The sequence below is a fragment of the Haliaeetus leucocephalus genome, unplaced genomic scaffold (genome assembly GCF_000737465.1).
Source record: "Haliaeetus leucocephalus isolate CR32 unplaced genomic scaffold, Haliaeetus_leucocephalus-4.0 Scaffold92, whole genome shotgun sequence".
Lineage (NCBI taxonomy): Eukaryota > Metazoa > Chordata > Aves > Accipitriformes > Accipitridae > Haliaeetus > Haliaeetus leucocephalus.
The window spans coordinates 5,532,676-5,552,186 of NW_010972528.1; the positions used below are offsets into that span (position 1 = coordinate 5,532,676).

The 19,511-nt window shown below is 34.8% G+C and overlaps 1 protein-coding gene across 1 annotated transcript in view; it reads left to right on the forward strand.

Moving 5' to 3' along the window:
• The window catches only part of RPGRIP1L (RPGRIP1-like), an 80,495-nt gene that overhangs the window by 15,141 nt on the left and 45,843 nt on the right, over positions 1 to 19,511 (forward strand). Inside the window, exons 7-10 of the mRNA XM_010584901.1 lie at positions 5,762 to 5,867; positions 9,542 to 9,688; positions 12,018 to 12,091; positions 16,156 to 16,295. Of these exons, the coding sequence (XP_010583203.1) occupies positions 5,762 to 5,867; positions 9,542 to 9,688; positions 12,018 to 12,091; positions 16,156 to 16,295 (467 nt within the window). The remainder of the gene's footprint in view (positions 1 to 5,761; positions 5,868 to 9,541; positions 9,689 to 12,017; positions 12,092 to 16,155; positions 16,296 to 19,511) is intronic.

The following is a 19,511-nucleotide window of genomic DNA, read 5'->3' on the forward strand; positions in this document are numbered from 1 at the left end:
GTAGAAAAGTAATGGCCCTGTATTGATAGATTAGCAAATTTTTGAAGGGATATGGTATAGCTGTGCCGTAAAACAGTCAGACAAACATGCTTGCGGAATGTGTTTCACAATAAAACCTCTATTAGTTTCATCTTTCTCTTTCTTCTTTCATTTTTGCAAAAATATATGCAAAATTATATAACTTTGTATATATATTCCCTCTTTTGACTGTTTCAGTTTCAGCCTGTTACTTTTAGTTGTATTAAGGATCCAACATGGCACGATCCTGCATTCCTTACTCATTTGATTTCAATGAAAGTTCTACTTGGATCAGAAATACGTGGTCAGTTCTTTAACAGCCTTTCAAGGCAGGGACCCTATTATTATGTGCGAGCATTCTTTGTGTATCAGTGGTGCTACATAAACATCATGATGTTTGCTATTAAATTATTCACAAAGTCATAAGTCTCCCCTATTCAGAATTTCCATTATATAGTTTAAATAGGTTAAAGAAGTTGTTGTTGTTATAATTTCTCAGTCTATGCCTACGGTGAATTCAGAAAATATTTTAAAGATTTTTTTCATTGTTTGAAAATAATCTGATACAAATCTCAAAACTTCTGTGCTTCATTCTTCTGTAGATGAATACTGTTCTTTAAGTACAGCACACATTAACTGAACATAACATCTAAATTCAATGTCAGCTACCATATTTCTGTGACATTTTTAAGGAGTTTTAAAGTAAAGATACACTTCAAATTCAGCGAAAAAATCCTTAAATAAAGTCAGGCTATAAAAAGTAGTGCAGATCCTTATTATGTTTATAAAATTACTTGTATACAATCTGTGATACTTGACCTAAGTTACTGCCTGTGAATTCATGTTCAAAGTTCTGGAAGTATTTCCTTTATAGTCTATTTCTTGTTTGAAATGATGAAAAATACCTTAAGTATTTAAGAGTTACAGTGTTTGGCTGAAGACAATGGGAGAGAAATTGAAAAATGTCCATATCTAGAATAGTGTGTGTTCTATAATTTTGCCACTAGAATACTTTATGAAAGGCTGTTAATCCCCATGTTTTTCAAGTTACGGGTTTTTTAATGCTGAATGAACCAGAGCCAGAACTCAGAGGGATACTATTCTCTCCAGGTTCAACTGTAACCATAAGTACCTATACATGCTATCTTTAGGAGATTTTCATTAGCTTGCTTTCTTGGGAGTCTTGTAACTGCTATCCAGAACAGTTTGTATTAGTTGTTTTATTACACAAATAGATTTATAGGTTCTATGTAATTCTTATTTTTAATCTTTGCATCAGCAGAGAAGAGGCTCTCAATATGGCATATTGGAGGTAAAATTGGAAATTTGGGTGACTGATAAGATCATCTTATTGCATCTTTGTAGTTTATATCTTTGAATTTTGGTACAATTAGCAGCTTTTTCTTGTGTTTTGTAAGAATACAGTTGGCTTTCATCTAGTTACATTACTACCCAAAGACAGTTAATGTGTTGAACTTCTTTAGGAACAGTATGGTGCCAAAAGGACATAATAAATATGCTTCCACTAATCTTCATGTTGTAGTACCATTTGATCTCAGCCTGGTGTTAACAAAATTAGGTTACTTTCAACCTTTAGGAAGACATTCTTTATTCTGCTCCATGATTAAGAAATTCTTGTGATTGAAATAACTGTAGTTTCCAAGTAGTGAAGCACCCACAGTTAATAATCATTGATCCATCAGCAGTAAGGGAGGGAGATAACTAGTTATCTTGAGTCCTATGCCCGCAAGAAATCCAGTAATATTTTAAAGCTGCCTTTGCAATTTCACTACAGTTTCTGTATAATAACCTAAGAGCTACATAACAGAGCTGAGTTCATATGCAGTGTACTCCTTCACATGATTATTGTAACATGGCTGCAATCAATGTTTCTTTTCAATATTTCATTAGAGATTGTTTGGGGATTGTTTCAGGAATATTTAATTCTGACTTAAGGGAGAAATTTGGCCTGTGGCTTGTTAGACTAAACATGTTTTCTTAAGTAGAAAATTTAACTGCATTTAGCTTGACTGTTTTTAATTTAAAGATGGCCAAAACCATAATAACCTCATGGTTTGATGTCTATAATACACAGTGCGCAAGTTAAAACATTGTCTAAACAATCACATTTTGCAAGCAGCTAGCTTCAAATAACTTAATTGCTCTTGGTACTTTCCAAAAACATTTTTAAAGCCACCCCAAAATGCATTTGTGAAACAGGTATTTGGCATTTGCACATTTCTGCATTTGTTTGGTTGGTTTTTTTAATGCAAAAACTTATTTGCCAGTCAGTTTTTAATTCCTCTGGCATTTTTTGCAGCAACATGATTTTGGAATTAAAGCTATTAAATGTGTGGATTTTTGGACAGGAGTATCATATCTGACACATTCATGACTTCTGTGTTTGCATTATAGCATTGCAGACCTAGAATAAAATGTGGAATGTGTTAGTCACAATGCGTTATTTAAAGGGTTTTGAGAGACTACAGCATGTATATGAATTTGCTAAATCATGTCTAATATAAAAAAAACCCCTTATATTTGCATTTCCATATCTGATTTTTCATATTTAACCAGTTTCCCTAAAGATCATGACTTTTTTTTCATTTTTAGGTAGCTCTTTAGCCAGGCAAACAAATACAGAATTTTATATTGGTATTTAAATAATCTTAAAAACTTAGATGCTAGATCTGTTGATGCAATGCTAATGTTTTGCTTAGTGCAAATATACTATCAATTACAATATAAAGGTGCTACTAGAAGGTAAACACTGTTGGGGTTTTTACCCCCTTTGTATTTGACTTCCTGTAAGAAATAAGAGGTAAAGGAAAGAACGTAATGTATATCAACATATAATCCTGTTAGTTCCTAAGCATTGTAAAATGAGAAGAGTATTGCACATTGATGTTCTATTCTTTACTTCTGTGCTTGGGAGTCTATGTATATATCTTGGCCATTGATGCATTTGTGATTGAGAACTATTAGCCTAGAAACCTTTTGTTTGTTTTGCCAGGCAGAGCGTAAGTGATCCTGAGAAGTATGGTGGTGATATTTTTTTACTTGCTTGTTTTTCTTGTTGTGAATGTGAATGGAGAACGTTTGCGAGCTACTGGTCCAGTTGATAAAATAGTCAGGACTCTCTAAGAGTAGTCTCAGTATTGTATCCATGTCCTGCTCGTATGGAAGCAAAGACAAGATGCAAGGGATGTGGTTTAATTAGACCTCAATTTTATTATCTTAGCCATCTGGGATTTACTGGCATAAATTTGTATAGTGCAGGTCAAGATCCTTTCTTTAATCATTTCCTTCTGGTGTAGGTTGCTATCAGTCCCCCATTCCCACACAGCTGGTCCCCAGCCTGTTACTGGGACCCCACTCTATATGCTTTTAATCCAAACGATAAGAGGTCTGGAAAATAGATTGTCTCTTTGGTGTATTTCAGACATTAACCCCAAACATAATTCTTAGCTTTTTAAAGAGTCACTTTCTCCTAACTTCATTTCCAATTTCAGACTTTTAAATACAGCTTTAAGATGAGGTTTAGAATGGAAGGATAGAGTTCATGTTCCTCATTTCTGCACTTGTGGTAGAAGGCGTGCTAGAGCTAAATCAGTATGCCCATTAATTCTGGTTACTGCCTCAAAAGGGATATTAGTTCCTTTTATTTTTCGAACTTCTGCTCTCCAGGTCTACTTCCATGTCTTCAGGTTCTGTGGCTTTTGGCTTTTTTGGCAATAGAGAAAATATTGAATGAGCTATCTTAGTACAGCTTTATTATACATTATTTTGTTACTCTTCCAGCAAAATATATCTATTTAAGTGAAAGGTAGCACTGACTTTTATATCAAATCTGTATATAACTCTTATTTTTAAGTTATATCAGAATACCTGGGCAGATGTTCTGGGAGCAGAATACATCAACTACCTGGGAGGGACAAAGCTGTGTAGATAATCAATTTCTGTTCTACTCTACTGTTTTGTGACTTTATTTATAGAAAAATGAATCTTCCTGACAGAATCTTCCTCAATTAACTTTGCCTTGCCCACAAAATCTGAAATTACTTTGTTCTTCAACAGCAAGCTCCTTGCCATGTACCTGGATGCATTGGACATTTCTTAGATATATTTTATTTAAATAAATAAAATACTGTAGAAGTACTGTAGAGAAATAATTTCGTTGCTCTAGCCTATAATGAGAGCTGAGATTGTGATCAATGTAATGCACTAATAAATTAATTGTACGTGCTTTCTGTAGCTAGACATTTCATGAGGTAAATACTCTTACAATTGTAAGGATTGAAATGATCCCAATAAAAAAGTAATTTTTTACTTCCAAATTTGAATAATTTACTTCATAATATCAGTACCCCAAACCTGTTTAAATCAAATGCTGTTTCATTCACTGTTGAAAAAATAGTTAATGTTGATTGTCAGGAGCCATGGGGTTTACATCTGTACATCATAAATTTCACTATCATCTGCTCCTTTTTCTACTTAAAAAGAAAAAAAGAAAAAAAAAGAGCCCCCTGCTTAAAAAAAAAAAGCCCCCTGCTTAAAAAAGAAGGGGGAAAAAAAAAAAGAAAATGCCTTTGAAGGCATCAGAGCCTTTTGTTTGATGTGTGGAACAAGATTAATAAAAACGTGCCACTACATTAGCTTTTAAATAGCAAGCATGAGACAGTGCTGCTCTCTATACTCACCACAACTTTAATTTATGTAGCTAACATGTTTTAGACACATGATAGTTTTAGCATTGTGTTAGGGCTGTTGCTTGGGGAAAATCTCGGGTTTGTGAGTGTTTATTTTCTGTGTAAGGACAATTAACTGGGCAATGCCAAAACACAATAGGATTTGATATTTTACAGAATAAAAGGAAAGTATTTCACGTACTCAGCTGGTTTACAGATGTGTAAGCTTTGTAGTCCATTTTCTTGCTCCAGCATGGCATTGTGACAATTCGTCCAATATGTCTAAAATAGATAAATATTGGAAGAGAAATTACCTTTTCAAATGCTAAAGATGTATTCTGCTTTTATCATCTTTTATATTAATACAAATCAGAATTGATTTCTCTCCCCGTACTTGAAGAAGCTGTGAAAATAATGGGATTTAGTTTCACTATTTGAAGTAAGGGAAAACATATAAGTAAATGTTTATTTAGATTTTTAATTATTTTAGATATCCTTTCTATTAAACAGTATGTTCTCAAATTAATCTTAGAATTGTGACAATATAGAACATCTACATCGTTATTAAGTGATTTTCATGTAGTTAGGACACACCTGCAGCTTGTTTGAACACCAGCCTTAAGGTGTTACAGTATAAATTGCTAAGTCACTTAGCAGTATTTGATAGGTTTAAACTCTAAGAGGAAACTCCGTAAAACAGTAATGTACTGGCACCAAATACTTTGGAGGGTGGAAAAGTGGTGAATGGAAAATAATCTCTTTAGGTATAGGATTGTTTTCTCTTCCTGTCATATATAGTTTGATACAATGAACAAAGATGCATATGTATTGATTGAAGCTGCAATGTCATCGTGTGGTAGAATGTTTATTTACCTAAATTCTGTAATGTGGATTATAGAACAAGAAATTAATTTGGGTATTACACACTAAATCTTCTCCCAAATGTGTTGTAGAAAGCTGATGGGCAAAGGATTTCAACTTTTCACAACAAAATAAGATAATTCATTTTGTATCTTTAAGCTCATGATGCATTTCTTTTTAATATAATTTTGAAGGCTAAACATTCGGGACAACGTGGAAATGATCAAGGTCCGTAAACAGCTGGTTGAGAAAAGCAATGCTCTTTCAGCAATGGAAGGAAAATTTCTCCAGCTTCAAGAGGTAATTGCAATTTGGTCAGTAACATTCCTTTACTCTTGTCACATGAGCATGCATAAATGGAAAATAAATACACACAGTTCTTGACTCTGAATCAATGCTGGGTACATGAAAATGAACCGCATAATACATTGTACTCAAGCTACTCCAAATGTGTAGCATTTTTTTAGTCTTGAATTTTTTTTTATTTTTTTTTTCCCCAGAAGGGTCTAGCAGGTCTTAAAGATTTTATCTGCAAGGCCATCCCAGTCAGATTGTGGAGAATGAACTGAGTTGTCTGGCTATCGAAAGAGATTCCTGATCATTTAAAGAGAGGTCTTTGACTTGAATGTACTGATTTACCAAAGAAAGGGTACCAAACCCCCCTCGCTTTACCAGTCTTTGATAAAGTTGGGGAGGTTTGGCTGTTCAGAGTTCTGACGTTAGGGCTTGTGTTCATAAGTTCATGGAAATTATTTTAGAGGGCCACTGTAAGTAATAAATTTTCTTTATAAAAAGAGCAGTTTTGTGAAAATATCACCAGAACATGCAACTGTGCATAGTTGATTCCGTATAGGTTTTAGTTATAGAGCATTCTTCTGCTTCTTCCTATATATATTTGGAGAACTCCATATGCATACAGACAGGGGTAGTATGATTATAACTTAGAAATGGGAGAGTTCCTGTGAGTAGGAATCCTACATGCAATAGAGCTCTATAAAGTACCCTAGCCTTATGAGGTGAAAGCACTAGATAGCCTTGTAAACTCCTACTGCTGCCTGCTTCTTGTTATTTTAGTATGCTAAATAACAGTTGTGCCATTAGACTTTTGTTCCATTCCTTTTGCCCCATGTTTTTCTGCTTCTATGTTTTGCTTTGCTTTGCTTCCCTCCCCTCCCTTCAGTGTAATACCTGTATCTTCTTTGCCAAAGCAGCTCTTCTGTTAGTAGCTCAAATCGAATTTTTCACAGGGTGAGCTATGTAGAATGTAAATTCCAGGGGAGACAGGTTTCACATGGCTTTTTGTGTTCTTAAGTAGAAAGCGATAAGTAAACTGTTCCATTTTAAATCATATGTGACTTTTTGGTAATTTACAGCAAACGTCAAGTACTTACGCCTCTTTCTTGGCAGCAGCTGAATAGAAACACATGCCTAGGATTCACACTGGTATTTGAAGACATTGTTTCTAATATTCCCAGTGAAAGCTGCGTTTTTGAAAAGGACGAGTGTGTTTTCAGTCTCTTTTTTTTTAACAAGATAATGGATACAATGGTTTTCCCATTTGCCATCATTTGAATGTTTGAAACATGCATCTACTAAATGTGAATAACTGTAAAATCCAAAATTTCTAGTTTAGACGGCATGTACTTATCAGCAGAGCAGTGTTTATGTTTATCTTGATGATTTTTTTGCCTATTGACTTCACTATCATTTACTTTCAGCTTCTACCAGTTGAAACCTGTGTAATTCCTCCATGTTCAGCTTTAAACTTGAGTCAGCCCAAAATGTGAAACCACAGAATGATAAGAGCCTATAATCCTGCTCTATCTAATGATACTGTAGTTGAGCTTGATACCAAACATTTACAGGACAGTTTTGTTGATAGAGTTTTAATGTAGCCAGTTGAATGAAGGAATTGTGCAATCCGCTTGGAAGAACAAAGGACGCTGAAACTGTTTGGATTATATATTTGATCTCATTGGTATATTTATTTGCTTTAATTACAGACTGAACATTCAGGATTTCATGATTTGTAATATGAAATATGCTAACCTGTCCAAGTACAATTTAAAATACTTTATAAAGAATTAATTCTCTTGAACAATTGGTACAACAATTTCACAACTGTAATTGAGAGAGTTTATGTTCATTTGTGCAATATTTCTAGGAGGCATATATCGATTTTCTTTAAATGAGTTATTTCTAATTGACAACAATATCGAGGTAAGTTTCTAAAAGAAACAAAATTCCAGATGAGAAATATTAAACTAAAATCATCATCACAATTGTTGCCATGACCCGAGTCTTGGGATACTTTAAGGAGAGCAGAGTAGAAAACAGTTTGTGCATAAGAGAAAAAAAGCGCTGACAGAACACTCAGATAAAGAAGAATATCCAGGTAAAGAATGCATTTTGGTGAAAAATAAATAATAATAATGAGGGCGAAGTCATGGTCCCCTTAAATTTAATGAGAAAAGTTAATCCAAAATGGTCACTGAAGGATTAGAGTGATGGTGAAGAAAGGAAATTTTTCAGGAGGATATTTTTAGTGGTTTTAATAAGATGTTTCAGTAGTATGAATGTGATTGTTGAATTTGTTTTCAACTGTTTTAGAAATTAAGGAAAGAGATGTGAAATTGTCTATGAAAGGCAGCTTTGCAAAGGTGGGGTTTGGGTTTTTTTTCTTTATATGTCGTGGGTCGAAGTGACAAGTTATTGAAATGGAAAAGAACTTCAGGAAAAAATTGAAGCTGAGAGATGGGGAAGAAAAGATGAGTTCACTTGGGCAGTTGGAAGGGTTAGAGACTGTAAGGATTCTGATTTTGAGGAGGAAGGAAAGGAATTTGGAGAGAAATGAAAAGACTGTAAAAGAATTATTTTTAAGGTGTCATTTTTTGAAGTTATTGAAATACAGTTCACAGATATAGGACAGAGCAAGAGGAGCACTAAAGACATTTTTAAAAGTTGACGAGTAATATACTTGATTATTTTTCTGAAATAAGACTGACTACTAATATTATTTATTCTCCATGATATTTTTCTTACTGAGAAAGGAGATATGAAAGGCTGAAGATGAGGTTGGTGATTGGGTTTTCTGTGTGTGTTTTGTTTGTTTCTAGGTTATTCAGACAGCATATAAACCTAAACAATTTGTACAGGATTCACATTCAGCTTCTTCATTTAACTACTTTGTAGGAATATTATACGGAAAAAATGAAGCTAACTTTTTTCTGTGTACAATCATTAAATGTTATCTATACTCATACATGTATTTGATATAAATTTTCATATAATCATTTTATTAAACAGGAGATTGGCTTTTGGGCTGTTTTGTTCTGAGTCATACTTTGAATGTGATTTACATTGAAATTCTTAATGAATGAGGCTTTATTAAAGCCTTGTGGAATGTAGGCAGTATAACTTTAATATTCTGGAAATAGAGGTTCTATCGGCATCCTCCATTTAATATTAAAATTGGTTAAATGTGCCTTAATACAATCCATTGAAGTAAATTAAAATGTAAAAGAAATCATAGGTCCCTTGTTAAATTAATGCTAGTAAGGAAATAGAATTGAGTGCATTAGGATTATGAAACAATTATATATTTACAGTTAAGGGTTAACAGAGCTGTGGCAAGCTCTGTGATTAACATAACTGTGGTCAACATTCATTTTTGCTTGCTACTGCAGTGGTTTTGGTCCACATGTCTAACCACTGTAACCACAGCAAAATCTTTTAATTGCTTAACAGATGTATTTCTTGGTCATTTTCATCATGACTGAACTGAGGGTTTAATGTTTGTGAGAGCAACAAGAATGCCACCTTCTCCTCGCCATGCATTATGAAAATTACTTAGTTCAAGAGTGTCTCCTGTTGACCACACTGAGAATATATATTAAATAGTACTGTGAGAGACCACTGTAACATTTTATTGTGATTTTTTTTTTTCCTGGATTTTCCTTCCTTCCTTTTCATAGAACCAAAAGAACTTGAAGACCAGCCATGATGCTTTAATAGCAAAAGGTGATGAACTGAATCTACAGCTTAAAGAGGAGCGGTTAAAGTGCCTCCATCTTGAAAAAGAATTGCAATCAGTAACTATTTCAAACCAAAGGACAGAGGAGGTGAGATTGTGTTCAAGAGAGCTAGAATCTCCTTTAGGCAGTACACATAGTTAAGGGAAAAGTTAACGATGGGTGTTGCGAATGAGTAATTTGGACCTCTTAAAGAATCACCGTCAAAGGTATTAGCAAAAAGTGATTTAATAGGAATTTATAAAAGTGTCACTTCACAAAGTTTGATGGCAAGGTTCACTCATTACTTAATACATGGATGAGGTATACAAAGAAAAATCAAGTTAGAATTGACTTTTTATGATTTGCACAAAGACTGGAGATGTAAAAAGGTAGGGGAGACCCTCCCTTGAGTCACGAGGTTCAGAGAAGACCCCCTCTTGCTTTCTAAACTCCTGATGCAGCTTAGGTGCAGCTGGATCCACTCCTAGTCCCAGACTTGGGCAATGGTTTATGTGTAATGGAAGGAATACAAAAAGGTAAGGAAGACCCTCCCGGTCAGTCATGATGTTCAGAGAAGACCCCCCCTTGCTTTCTAAACTCCTGATTGAGCTGAGGTGCAGCTGGATCCACTCCTAGTCCCAGGCTCGGTTAATGGTTTACGTCTAAAGGGATTATGTGTGTAGCAGCAGTGAGGTTCACTCACAGTTTGAGGTGAATTGAGAAGCTTTATCAGAATTTGATCACTTTAACATTTACAAAGTGATTCAATAGAATTTACTACAATCACAACAGTGACTTAGTTATAGATTCGAGAGGGCAATATTTATACTATACTTGCTATAGGATACCTGGGTCAATTCACACACGTGTGCTCACAGACACTAAGATATACATATACAAAGAAAGGTATACCTGTTAAAAATTCCCCTCGAGTTCAGTGAAATATTCATGTCAAATGTCTTGGCATTTTCTCAGTGGCCGAAGGGTTGAGCCTCAAGGAGTGAAGGGTATCAAACCAGGTCCTGTTGTCAGCTTTCAGTGATGCTCCTCTGATTTTCACAAACTGGAGAGTTTGCAAGCTCTGAGGCGTCCCCCTCAGAGGGAGATGCTGGTCACAGCCCACTGCAGTCCAGGAGAGCTCAAAGGGCCTGACTTAGGACCACTGTTTATAGGTTCGCAAGACGATTGGCTTTATTCATCAGCAAATTACTGGAACTCCAGTAACACTGGTACCATTTCACTTGAGCTATGATCCAGGTAAGGGATGTTCCAAGGCTGTCCGGGGATGACTAATTATTCCTACTCTCATTCCCTGCCTCAGCCAGGCAACAGGAATTCTTGGTGCAGTCAGTGCCACTCCCCACCTTAGCCATGCAGGAGTTCCTGGTACAGTCAAGGGATGCTTAACTGCCCAAATCATTACACAAAGGCCAGGGCCTAATGGGAATTCCTGAGACTGTAGAGCAGCCCGGGGGGAGGAATGCACCACAGCAATGGGATACCTTTTAATTGCGGAGATGTGAATAGACCTTTCAAACACATTTGGAAGACTGACCTGGTAATATATATACTTCAGTCCCATTAAAAAGAAAAACCTGTGGCTGCTGCTTGCATTTCATAGAATCATGAAGCATACCTGGTCCCCATGCACATAATCACTGCACCACTGTTTGGACAATATTTGAGGTTAAAGCATAGGATTTCATGTCAATTCTGACACTAAACAACTGGTCTGTTAGCCAGAAAAAAAATCATAATACTTGTTTTATTGATCACATATTGCTAGTTTTTTAGTAATATTTCAACCTGGTTTAATTACAGTACACTGTAGTATTACATTTTACTCAGGCGTTCAAATCAGTCACTTCTATTTCTTTGTCTAGTGGCTCTCAGAGATTCGAGTCATCACCAACAGTCACCCAGATATAGGGCTAAAAATCAAGTCTTTTATTCCTCGTTCTCTTCAACATCTGAGTAGTAAGAGTTTACAAAGTTATTTTTCTTACATTTTGTAGTGACTTTAGTTTTACCACCTGGTTTACCTGTTTTGAGTGTATTTTACATGAACCAAGGTTACCTCATAGATATTTCCTCCAAACATTTAAACTATTGTAATGCACATGGGATATATCTTCTGGGTTAAAGCATCTCATACCTTTAAAACCATATCCTGCTTTAGTGAGTATTTTGAAAGCAAGGACTTGTTTCTATAAGGTCAATAAAAAATACTTCGTATACATGAAAAAGGCTGTCTGGGCCAACTGTAAATCCATGTGATGAAAACAAGTGTTATTTTGAAGCTTCTAGGAGACTATTGTATAAAAAGAACAAATGAAAGCCTGACAATGCCTACAAATTGTTAACAAATTGTCTCTACACATTCATTGTAATTTCCTTCTGTGCCGTGCATTGCTTGAAACTTCCTTCTTCATTTTAGTTACAGGAAAGAATAAATGATCTAGAAACAGAGAAGGAACTCTTGAGGGAAAACTATGATAAACTGTATAACAGGTAAGTTATGGTTTCTGTATATAAAAAAATTGATCCCTGTCCTCTTTAATAGGTCTTTTTATACTGTGTGCTTGAATGTGCATATGCATACTGTGTGTTTGTGTACAAGTGTAAGTATATTCATGCTACAGTTTGTCATATCAGTAAGTGTATATGGAAACTTTTATGGTGTTCTGTCTGTATTTCATCTGTTCTGTTGAAATGGAGCAGCTTCCATACTTGTTCTAATACTCTCGAAATAGTAGATTACTTCTTTTAAAAAATCTAATTAAAAAAATAAGTAAAGTCACTTTATTTTGAACATCGACGCAAACACTTCTTACTTGAATTTCTAATAATTTCTTTTTTTAGGGTTATTGTTGAAAGAATAATACATCTAGGTAGACATATATTCCTTTGGGTTTATTTTTGTTTTGTTTTGGGAAAAGGGGTGTTTGAACCTTTTGTAAGTTCTTCCAGCACTTCTCAGTGGACCTGTGTAAAGTCTGATATTTGACAGCTTCTCCAACGTTTATTTTTGAGGAGTGGTTGGGTTTTTTTGGTAATGGCTACCATTTCACTTGTACTGGTTCTGCCTGAAGTTTTTGTATAGGCTCATGTAAGTTGTATAAATTATATCAGCAGTGCTTAAAATGAAAATGAAAATACATTGCCAGATATGATTCAGAAATTCTCTGGTACAGAAAAGAAGTGATTATAGTCAATTGCCACAAGCATATTAAAGGAAAAAATGACCTTCAGATGGAGTTTTCCTTTTATTGTGAAACCATGTGGTGTTTTACACTGAAGAGGGTTAGAAAATAAGACAAGTGTCCTAGAACTAATAACTGCCTCTGAAAGTAGGTAAAATGCTTGAAGTCTTTTCTGCAATCAAAATTATTTCTCCTCTTAAAGTTTGTTTGGTTTGTCAGTGTGATGTCTGTCAAAAAAAGTGCCAATGACTAAATGCAATGTGAGTGATATCAAATGTTGTCTATGGTATTCTTACAATATTTATTATACCTTTTGTACTTTCTATAGTGAAATTAAAATTTATAGTAGTAAAAAATGGTGAGTGCAAATAGCTTAAAACATTTTTTTTTTTACATGAGATGTAACAGTTGTATAATCACAATATTTAGACTTTTGTGTAGGGACAGTTGGTCAGTTGTCTCACTTAAGTTCATTGTTGTAGATTCCTCCAAAGTCTGACAATGTTATAAATATTTCTGATTATGATTTGTTTTCTCCTCTATCATTATGCAGAGAAATAACTCTTACTAACAAATCAGCTTATAATCTTGGCTTGAAATTTTCTGTTCTATTTAAATCATAGTGGCATAACTTAAAAAGATGTTTAACTAGATAAATCTAAATATGGTTCTCTCATAACACAGTAATATACAATATGGCTTTTCTTTTACCTAAAATGATGTGTCTGTTCATATACTCCCATTTAAACTTTGATTCATGTTTCATAATTCTATGTTACTATATAGGTAACAAGAAATTAGAAAGAGAAATGGATCATTTAATTATAACTAGTGTTTTATGACCAGCTTTTTCTGTTGCCCATTTGAACAATGCAACTTCAGTACAGCTTACCTGTTGCTAGCAGTGAATAGGCCAGTGTCCACAGGTGCCAGATAGGAAAAGAGGCATAAACCCATTCTTTGCTAATGTTATTTTTTTGGAAATTCATTTGAAGGTGATGATATTTTGCCAAAGCCAAGACTGCAGAACTGGATCTGAAAAGTTTGCAAAGAACAAGCATGAATTTGTCAGTTGACTCTTATTATTTAGTCAGCATCCAAGAAAACAATTCGTTTGGATAAAACGTTTGGAGGAATTGTTTTCATATGACCTTGTAATGCAAATCTAGCAATGCTTAAACTCCCTCCAAAGGAAACAGTGCCAGATGTGGTTGACCATTTATAGCTACCCAGATGGCTCCAACTCTAGTGAAATACAGTAAATGTGAAAGAAATTCCACATGAATTCAAGTAAAAATAATCTTAAAATTCAAAGGAAGAAAGCAACAGAAGTGGGCTCAATCCAAACTGACCTAAACATTAGCATTATATAAACTTGGATAAAACCTGTCTTCTGAAATGTTCTTCACTTAAACATCTAAATTCTGAATTACTATCATAGTAACTGTTAATGATTTTTCTGCCAGCATAGTCTTTTGAAAAACTGAAATAATGTGTAGCTACATCTTTATGTGAAGTAATTATACCTAAAGGTAACAAATGCACATATAACTAGGTATCATGGTCATTAAAACTTGAAAACATTTTCAGAAGTGTGAAAGCTAAGGGTATTTGATATCTTCTCTTGCTAAGATTTATTCTTTCCCTATGGGATCCAATAAAACTTTGAAGAGTGGTAAGTCTAAGGAATTATAGAACATACTGTGTCTCTTCTGTACCTATGCAGTATTATGGAAATGACTGTGGGTTCAGTGCATTATATTTGCTGTATATTATCTTCAAAATTATAGCAGAGTGAAGTATATATTACTGTAGGACTTACAGCATGCATGAACTTAAGCAATGCTTCTAAAAGACTCTATCACACTGTAGGATGGTATATGCCTAGAGAACTGTATAAATAGGTGAGATAGATATAGTATGAGAAAAAGACAAAATACAGAGAGAGAGAACTGGTTTTATGAAGATCACAAATCAGGAATATAAACTCTTGTTTATATATAAATATATGTTTATTTATATGTAAATATAAGAATCCATATACTTTAGAGTCTACAATTCATGCTATAATATTTTTTTCTTTAATCTTAAGGTCATTCTTCAAATATATTAGATACAAATGCACTTATATGTCCTCAGAACCACTTTATGTAGTCATAGCCATCAAAACAGGCAGTTTTCTTTCAGTCAGCATGACTGAAAAACCTGCAAAGCTATGTGGGCTGTCCCTTCTGCGATATTTCTTTCTTCTCCTCTATGTTTGTTGGGTTGAGGCTTTTGTCACATCGATCTCTGGGAGAGATAGATAGATAAATAGATAGATATCAGAAGATTTTTTTTTTTATATACATTTATCTATAAAAAAACCCTTTTTTTAGCTGGTGAGCTTCACCAAAGTGAACAGTTGAGGAACTGACTCTTTTGTTTAAAAAAACCCTACAATTTCTGATTTCTCACAGAATACAAAATTGAATAAACTGATTTATGATTAGTTTAAGATGAAGGACGTTTTTCCAGTTAATAAGAATGCAAGTATTGAATAATAATAACGTGAAGACCATAGTACTCACTGTCTAAATTATATGAAAGCACATTGCATTGCTTTGTCTTTTTACCTAATGGGAATTATACTGTGAATTATATAATGTACTTAATTTTGTTTCAATCTGAGTTACACATTCTGTTGTGGTTTCAGCAGTTCTGATTCTGTGTCCATGCAATCCTTGTTGCACATAGATTGGTAGTTTACAAGTAAATAATGTGTTACAGGCAAAAGTAGTTATTCTAATTTCTTTGCCCAGCTCTGTTTTTTATTTCTTAAAGTAGGAGAAACATTACTTTATATGTGCTTCTTAATCAGTATCAGAATTGTTGTTTTACAGTATGAGAAAACTGTTGTCACTTTGTGGTCAACATTTCTTTGAACGGGCAACTGACTTTAGGCTCTGCATGTTTCACAGATTTAAAAGAAATCAGGTGGGTGATCCCAGTTCTCTACATTAAGAGGTTTTGTATGCGGAAAGAATGGTTTTGTCAGTTGTCAGTTGCTGAGGTTTGGAGTTGTGGATTACTCTGGGATATGCATCTGAATTCCTTTTCTAGTCCCACAAATATTGCATGCTGCCAATTTTTCTGACTTTGGAGCTCTAAATTAAGGCCAGTTCCTTTGCTCATCCCACAAACTCTTTCATGTTTTTTAACCACAGCCTGAGAAAGGCGCCTTGGTTTCAACAGCAGCAGACCAGCATATGTTTACTTAATTCCTAAGACATGATGACAGTGGTCTCTGTGCCACTAAAAGCTTTTTTCTTTATTATTTTCTGTTGAAGCTGATTTCTAGAAGTTTTTCACATGCCACATGTTTTATTGCAGTGTCTTCAGTATGACCCATGAACAGCAATGGAAATTAAAGGAACAGCAACTGAAACTGCAAATTGCTAAACTAGAGACTGCTATCGAATCTGATTTAGCAGACAAAAATGAAATCCTTGACAAGATCAAAGTAGAAAGAGGTATATTTCTAAAATAACTATCATTTTCTCATCATGTAAGATTATCCTGGTTTGGAGTTAGGTATATTGCCCAGAAAAATGTAGTTTCTGTTTGTTGGTGATTTCAGAGCTGCCTTTTAAGTGTACATTTGAACAATATACTTAAGTTATGACCAGCTATTAAGTACAAAAATTGACCCAATACAGGTTATGTGCTGAATGAGGATCATATAACTCCAGCTGCATTCATTCTTCTTCTGTTGGGTTAATATTTACTTTTTATTCTGTATATCTCCTTTCCTCTCCATTGAAAATTCTTATGGAAGAAAGGACCATCTGACAGTGACTCTCAAATTATAAACCACTATTTGAATTTCATTTACTGCACAAAGTTACATGAAGCCTATATAGGCCCTTGAAGATGGTTAACTGTCTTTCAACTTTGTGAATTCAGAATGTTTTTATATTTTTAGTACATACTAATTTCTATTTACAGCTTTGTACATTTACAATAATACAGTTTTCTTCCCCAGATTGGCACTTAATAGCTTGTTGTACACTTAAACTGGATCACCAGGTTACTATGCTTTCAATTTCTATTGCATTGAATTTGCTGCAGCTTGAGTAGGTGGTGTAATACCCTTCAAGGCCTATGTATCTAGGTTTTGATTACAGCTTCTTGTCTTTGACAAAACTTAGGCAGTATAAGTTTCTTCAATCACATACTTCAGAGTATCTGCCTTTGCTGCACATCTCTTTTTTAAGTTCAGCGGGAGAACTGAAGTACTGTTTGTCTTAACCTACTGCCTGGAACTAGTGTAGAAATAGTGTCTTATCTGCCCTTTAGTACAGCATATGAATCTTTTTTTCAAAACTTATTTTCCAAGACTAAGAAAGATGTTAAATAAATGAAGTCTTGAAAGTTCTTAATGCTACAGAAGATGAATGTCATCTTGCCTTTTTCCATGTCCTCCTTCAGTATTTCTTGTTTGTGATCATGTAATTTGGAACTGAATTTTTTAGTAGTATTTTTCTGTCCATAACTTCATAATGTGTTTTGTAATACTTAAAAGAAATACATTTATACAGAAAACAGAATACCTTACTTCACATTGTGACTACATTTGCACTTTTTTTTTTTATTAGAATATGGTATTTGCAGATGCTTTATCAGCTTTCCCTGTACCCCATTTCCTTTAGTAATTTATTCTTGTGTTTCTTGTCTTTTCAATGTGTCACAGACTCTCAGCCATAAATTACAATAGCTGTTTGGTTCATGTTCATTTTATCTTCCTGACAGTGTTGTTTCATGCAAGTCCCAAAAGGCTGAAATAAGCTAATACGAAATCTAAGTAGAAACAATTACTACAGTAAGGATTGGTGTCACTTATCTCATAAATTCTTACTGTGTATGTCTTTACTTGGTAATATTTATGTCTAAATAATTTTTATTTTTCATTATATAACCTCATACCTTGCTGCATTTGTTGTTCATAGTTATAGTACTGTTTTACGCAGAGTACACTATTTACTAACTGCAGTTTATTGACAGTTGTGTTAATGGACAAATATTTATTCTGTGTCAGTAAAAGCTGACATGTGAAATATATGAGTAAAAATTATATTTCAGTCCCTAAATATTGTTCTTCTGTCCATAAAACTACCAAGAAAAATCAGCATAAATACAGTTCTGGTTTTATTCCATGGGCTAACAAAGAAGGTAGTCCTGTTGCCCTAAGTTGGACCCAGACAAATAGAGGGTTTGTCAAGGAAGACGGGAAGGATAGATATTCTTGTACATGATGGTAGGTGGATTATGGGATAGTAAGCAAAATGGGTCTCAGTTGTCTTGGAAGCGTGTACTTTTTATTTACAGGGAAAGACAGTGAAGGTTTTCTTTTCTCCTCCCCTGCTACCTGGTTGGTACTGGTTGGTCTATAAGAACTCTTTCTGTGAATTTATGTAGGAGGTTAACAAATGTGGAGGCTTTTGCTGATTAAGATTCTAATTATTTTCATTTTTTGTGAATATATACAAATATTTAATGTGGAAGACACCCATGCAAGTTCAGATTTTGAATGGGATTGCTTATATTGGCACAATATGTATTTTGATTACAACTGAGAAGACTATTATTGCACAGTCCCTTAGGTGTCTTCTAAGGCCCTTATCAACACAGGGCTATCTGCAACTGTTAGTCTGCTTCCACTTATGGCTCTGTAGCCTTTCACGCAAGCTGCTGTGGCAGTGTTTTCGAAAGCCTTTGGGATGGTGTTTTTCTCTCTTTCTTGTGCTGTTACTGTCATAGCCTTGCTACTGAAAACCCTCATGTTGTTGTGATGATGTGTTCTTGTGGGATGTGGTCACCGATGGTGCGAGAATCGCCTCTTCTCTCCCTGCTCTTCTTCCCCTTCAGTTGCAGCTTTTGGGTTAAATTAGGGGAAGCAAACTAAGCAGCCGCCAGCATGCAGCACCAACCCTGATCTAAGTGTGCTCCAATCAGTGCTGATAGTGTTATAAGTGAAAACAACCAATAGAGAGTTTGAGTGGCTCCTGATGAAAAACAGTTTAGTTATATGGGAAAACTGAATGACAGGACCCTCCTGTCACTTCTGTTCCATAAAGGCTATTGTGGAAGTATTCCTTTTCCTTCTGCCTCTTTCCCTGCATGTCTTGCATTTTTATCTTTGGTTGGGATCATAGAAAAACAGCCTGTTGAGAATCTGGAGAGGCAACATGGACAGTGCTAAGGTAGACTGAGCTGTGCTATTGACAGATTGGCCCATTTTAGTTCAACAAGCTGTAGAAATTGCCTCCGTTTGAACAAAAGCTAGTTTTCCTTCTAGATAGCATTTACAGTTTTGAAGTTAACTTTTTAAGCAGCAAGTGTGAATGAATATTAAAAATGTGTACAAAAACTTCACTGAGTTCATCTTAGAGAAGGAGTGGACTGAGCCTGCTGCTCTTACCAGAAAATTCATGATAGTGAGAACTACTTGAGGAGGGATATTTTGTCTCCTTATCCCTGGAAAACGTGCCAGTTCAGATCTCAGTTTATACTGTACGGAAAAGAAATAACATCAGCATGAGGGGCCCTTTTTCTCTGTAGGAGACCTCACAACAGATATAGGCCTTTTGGGTGTTATTTGGGAGAGTCCAGAAGACTCAATTGCTGATGAGTGTTTCACCATCTTTTATGAAGGCCTGCCTTCTCTGCCCATTCACAAGGCTTATTTT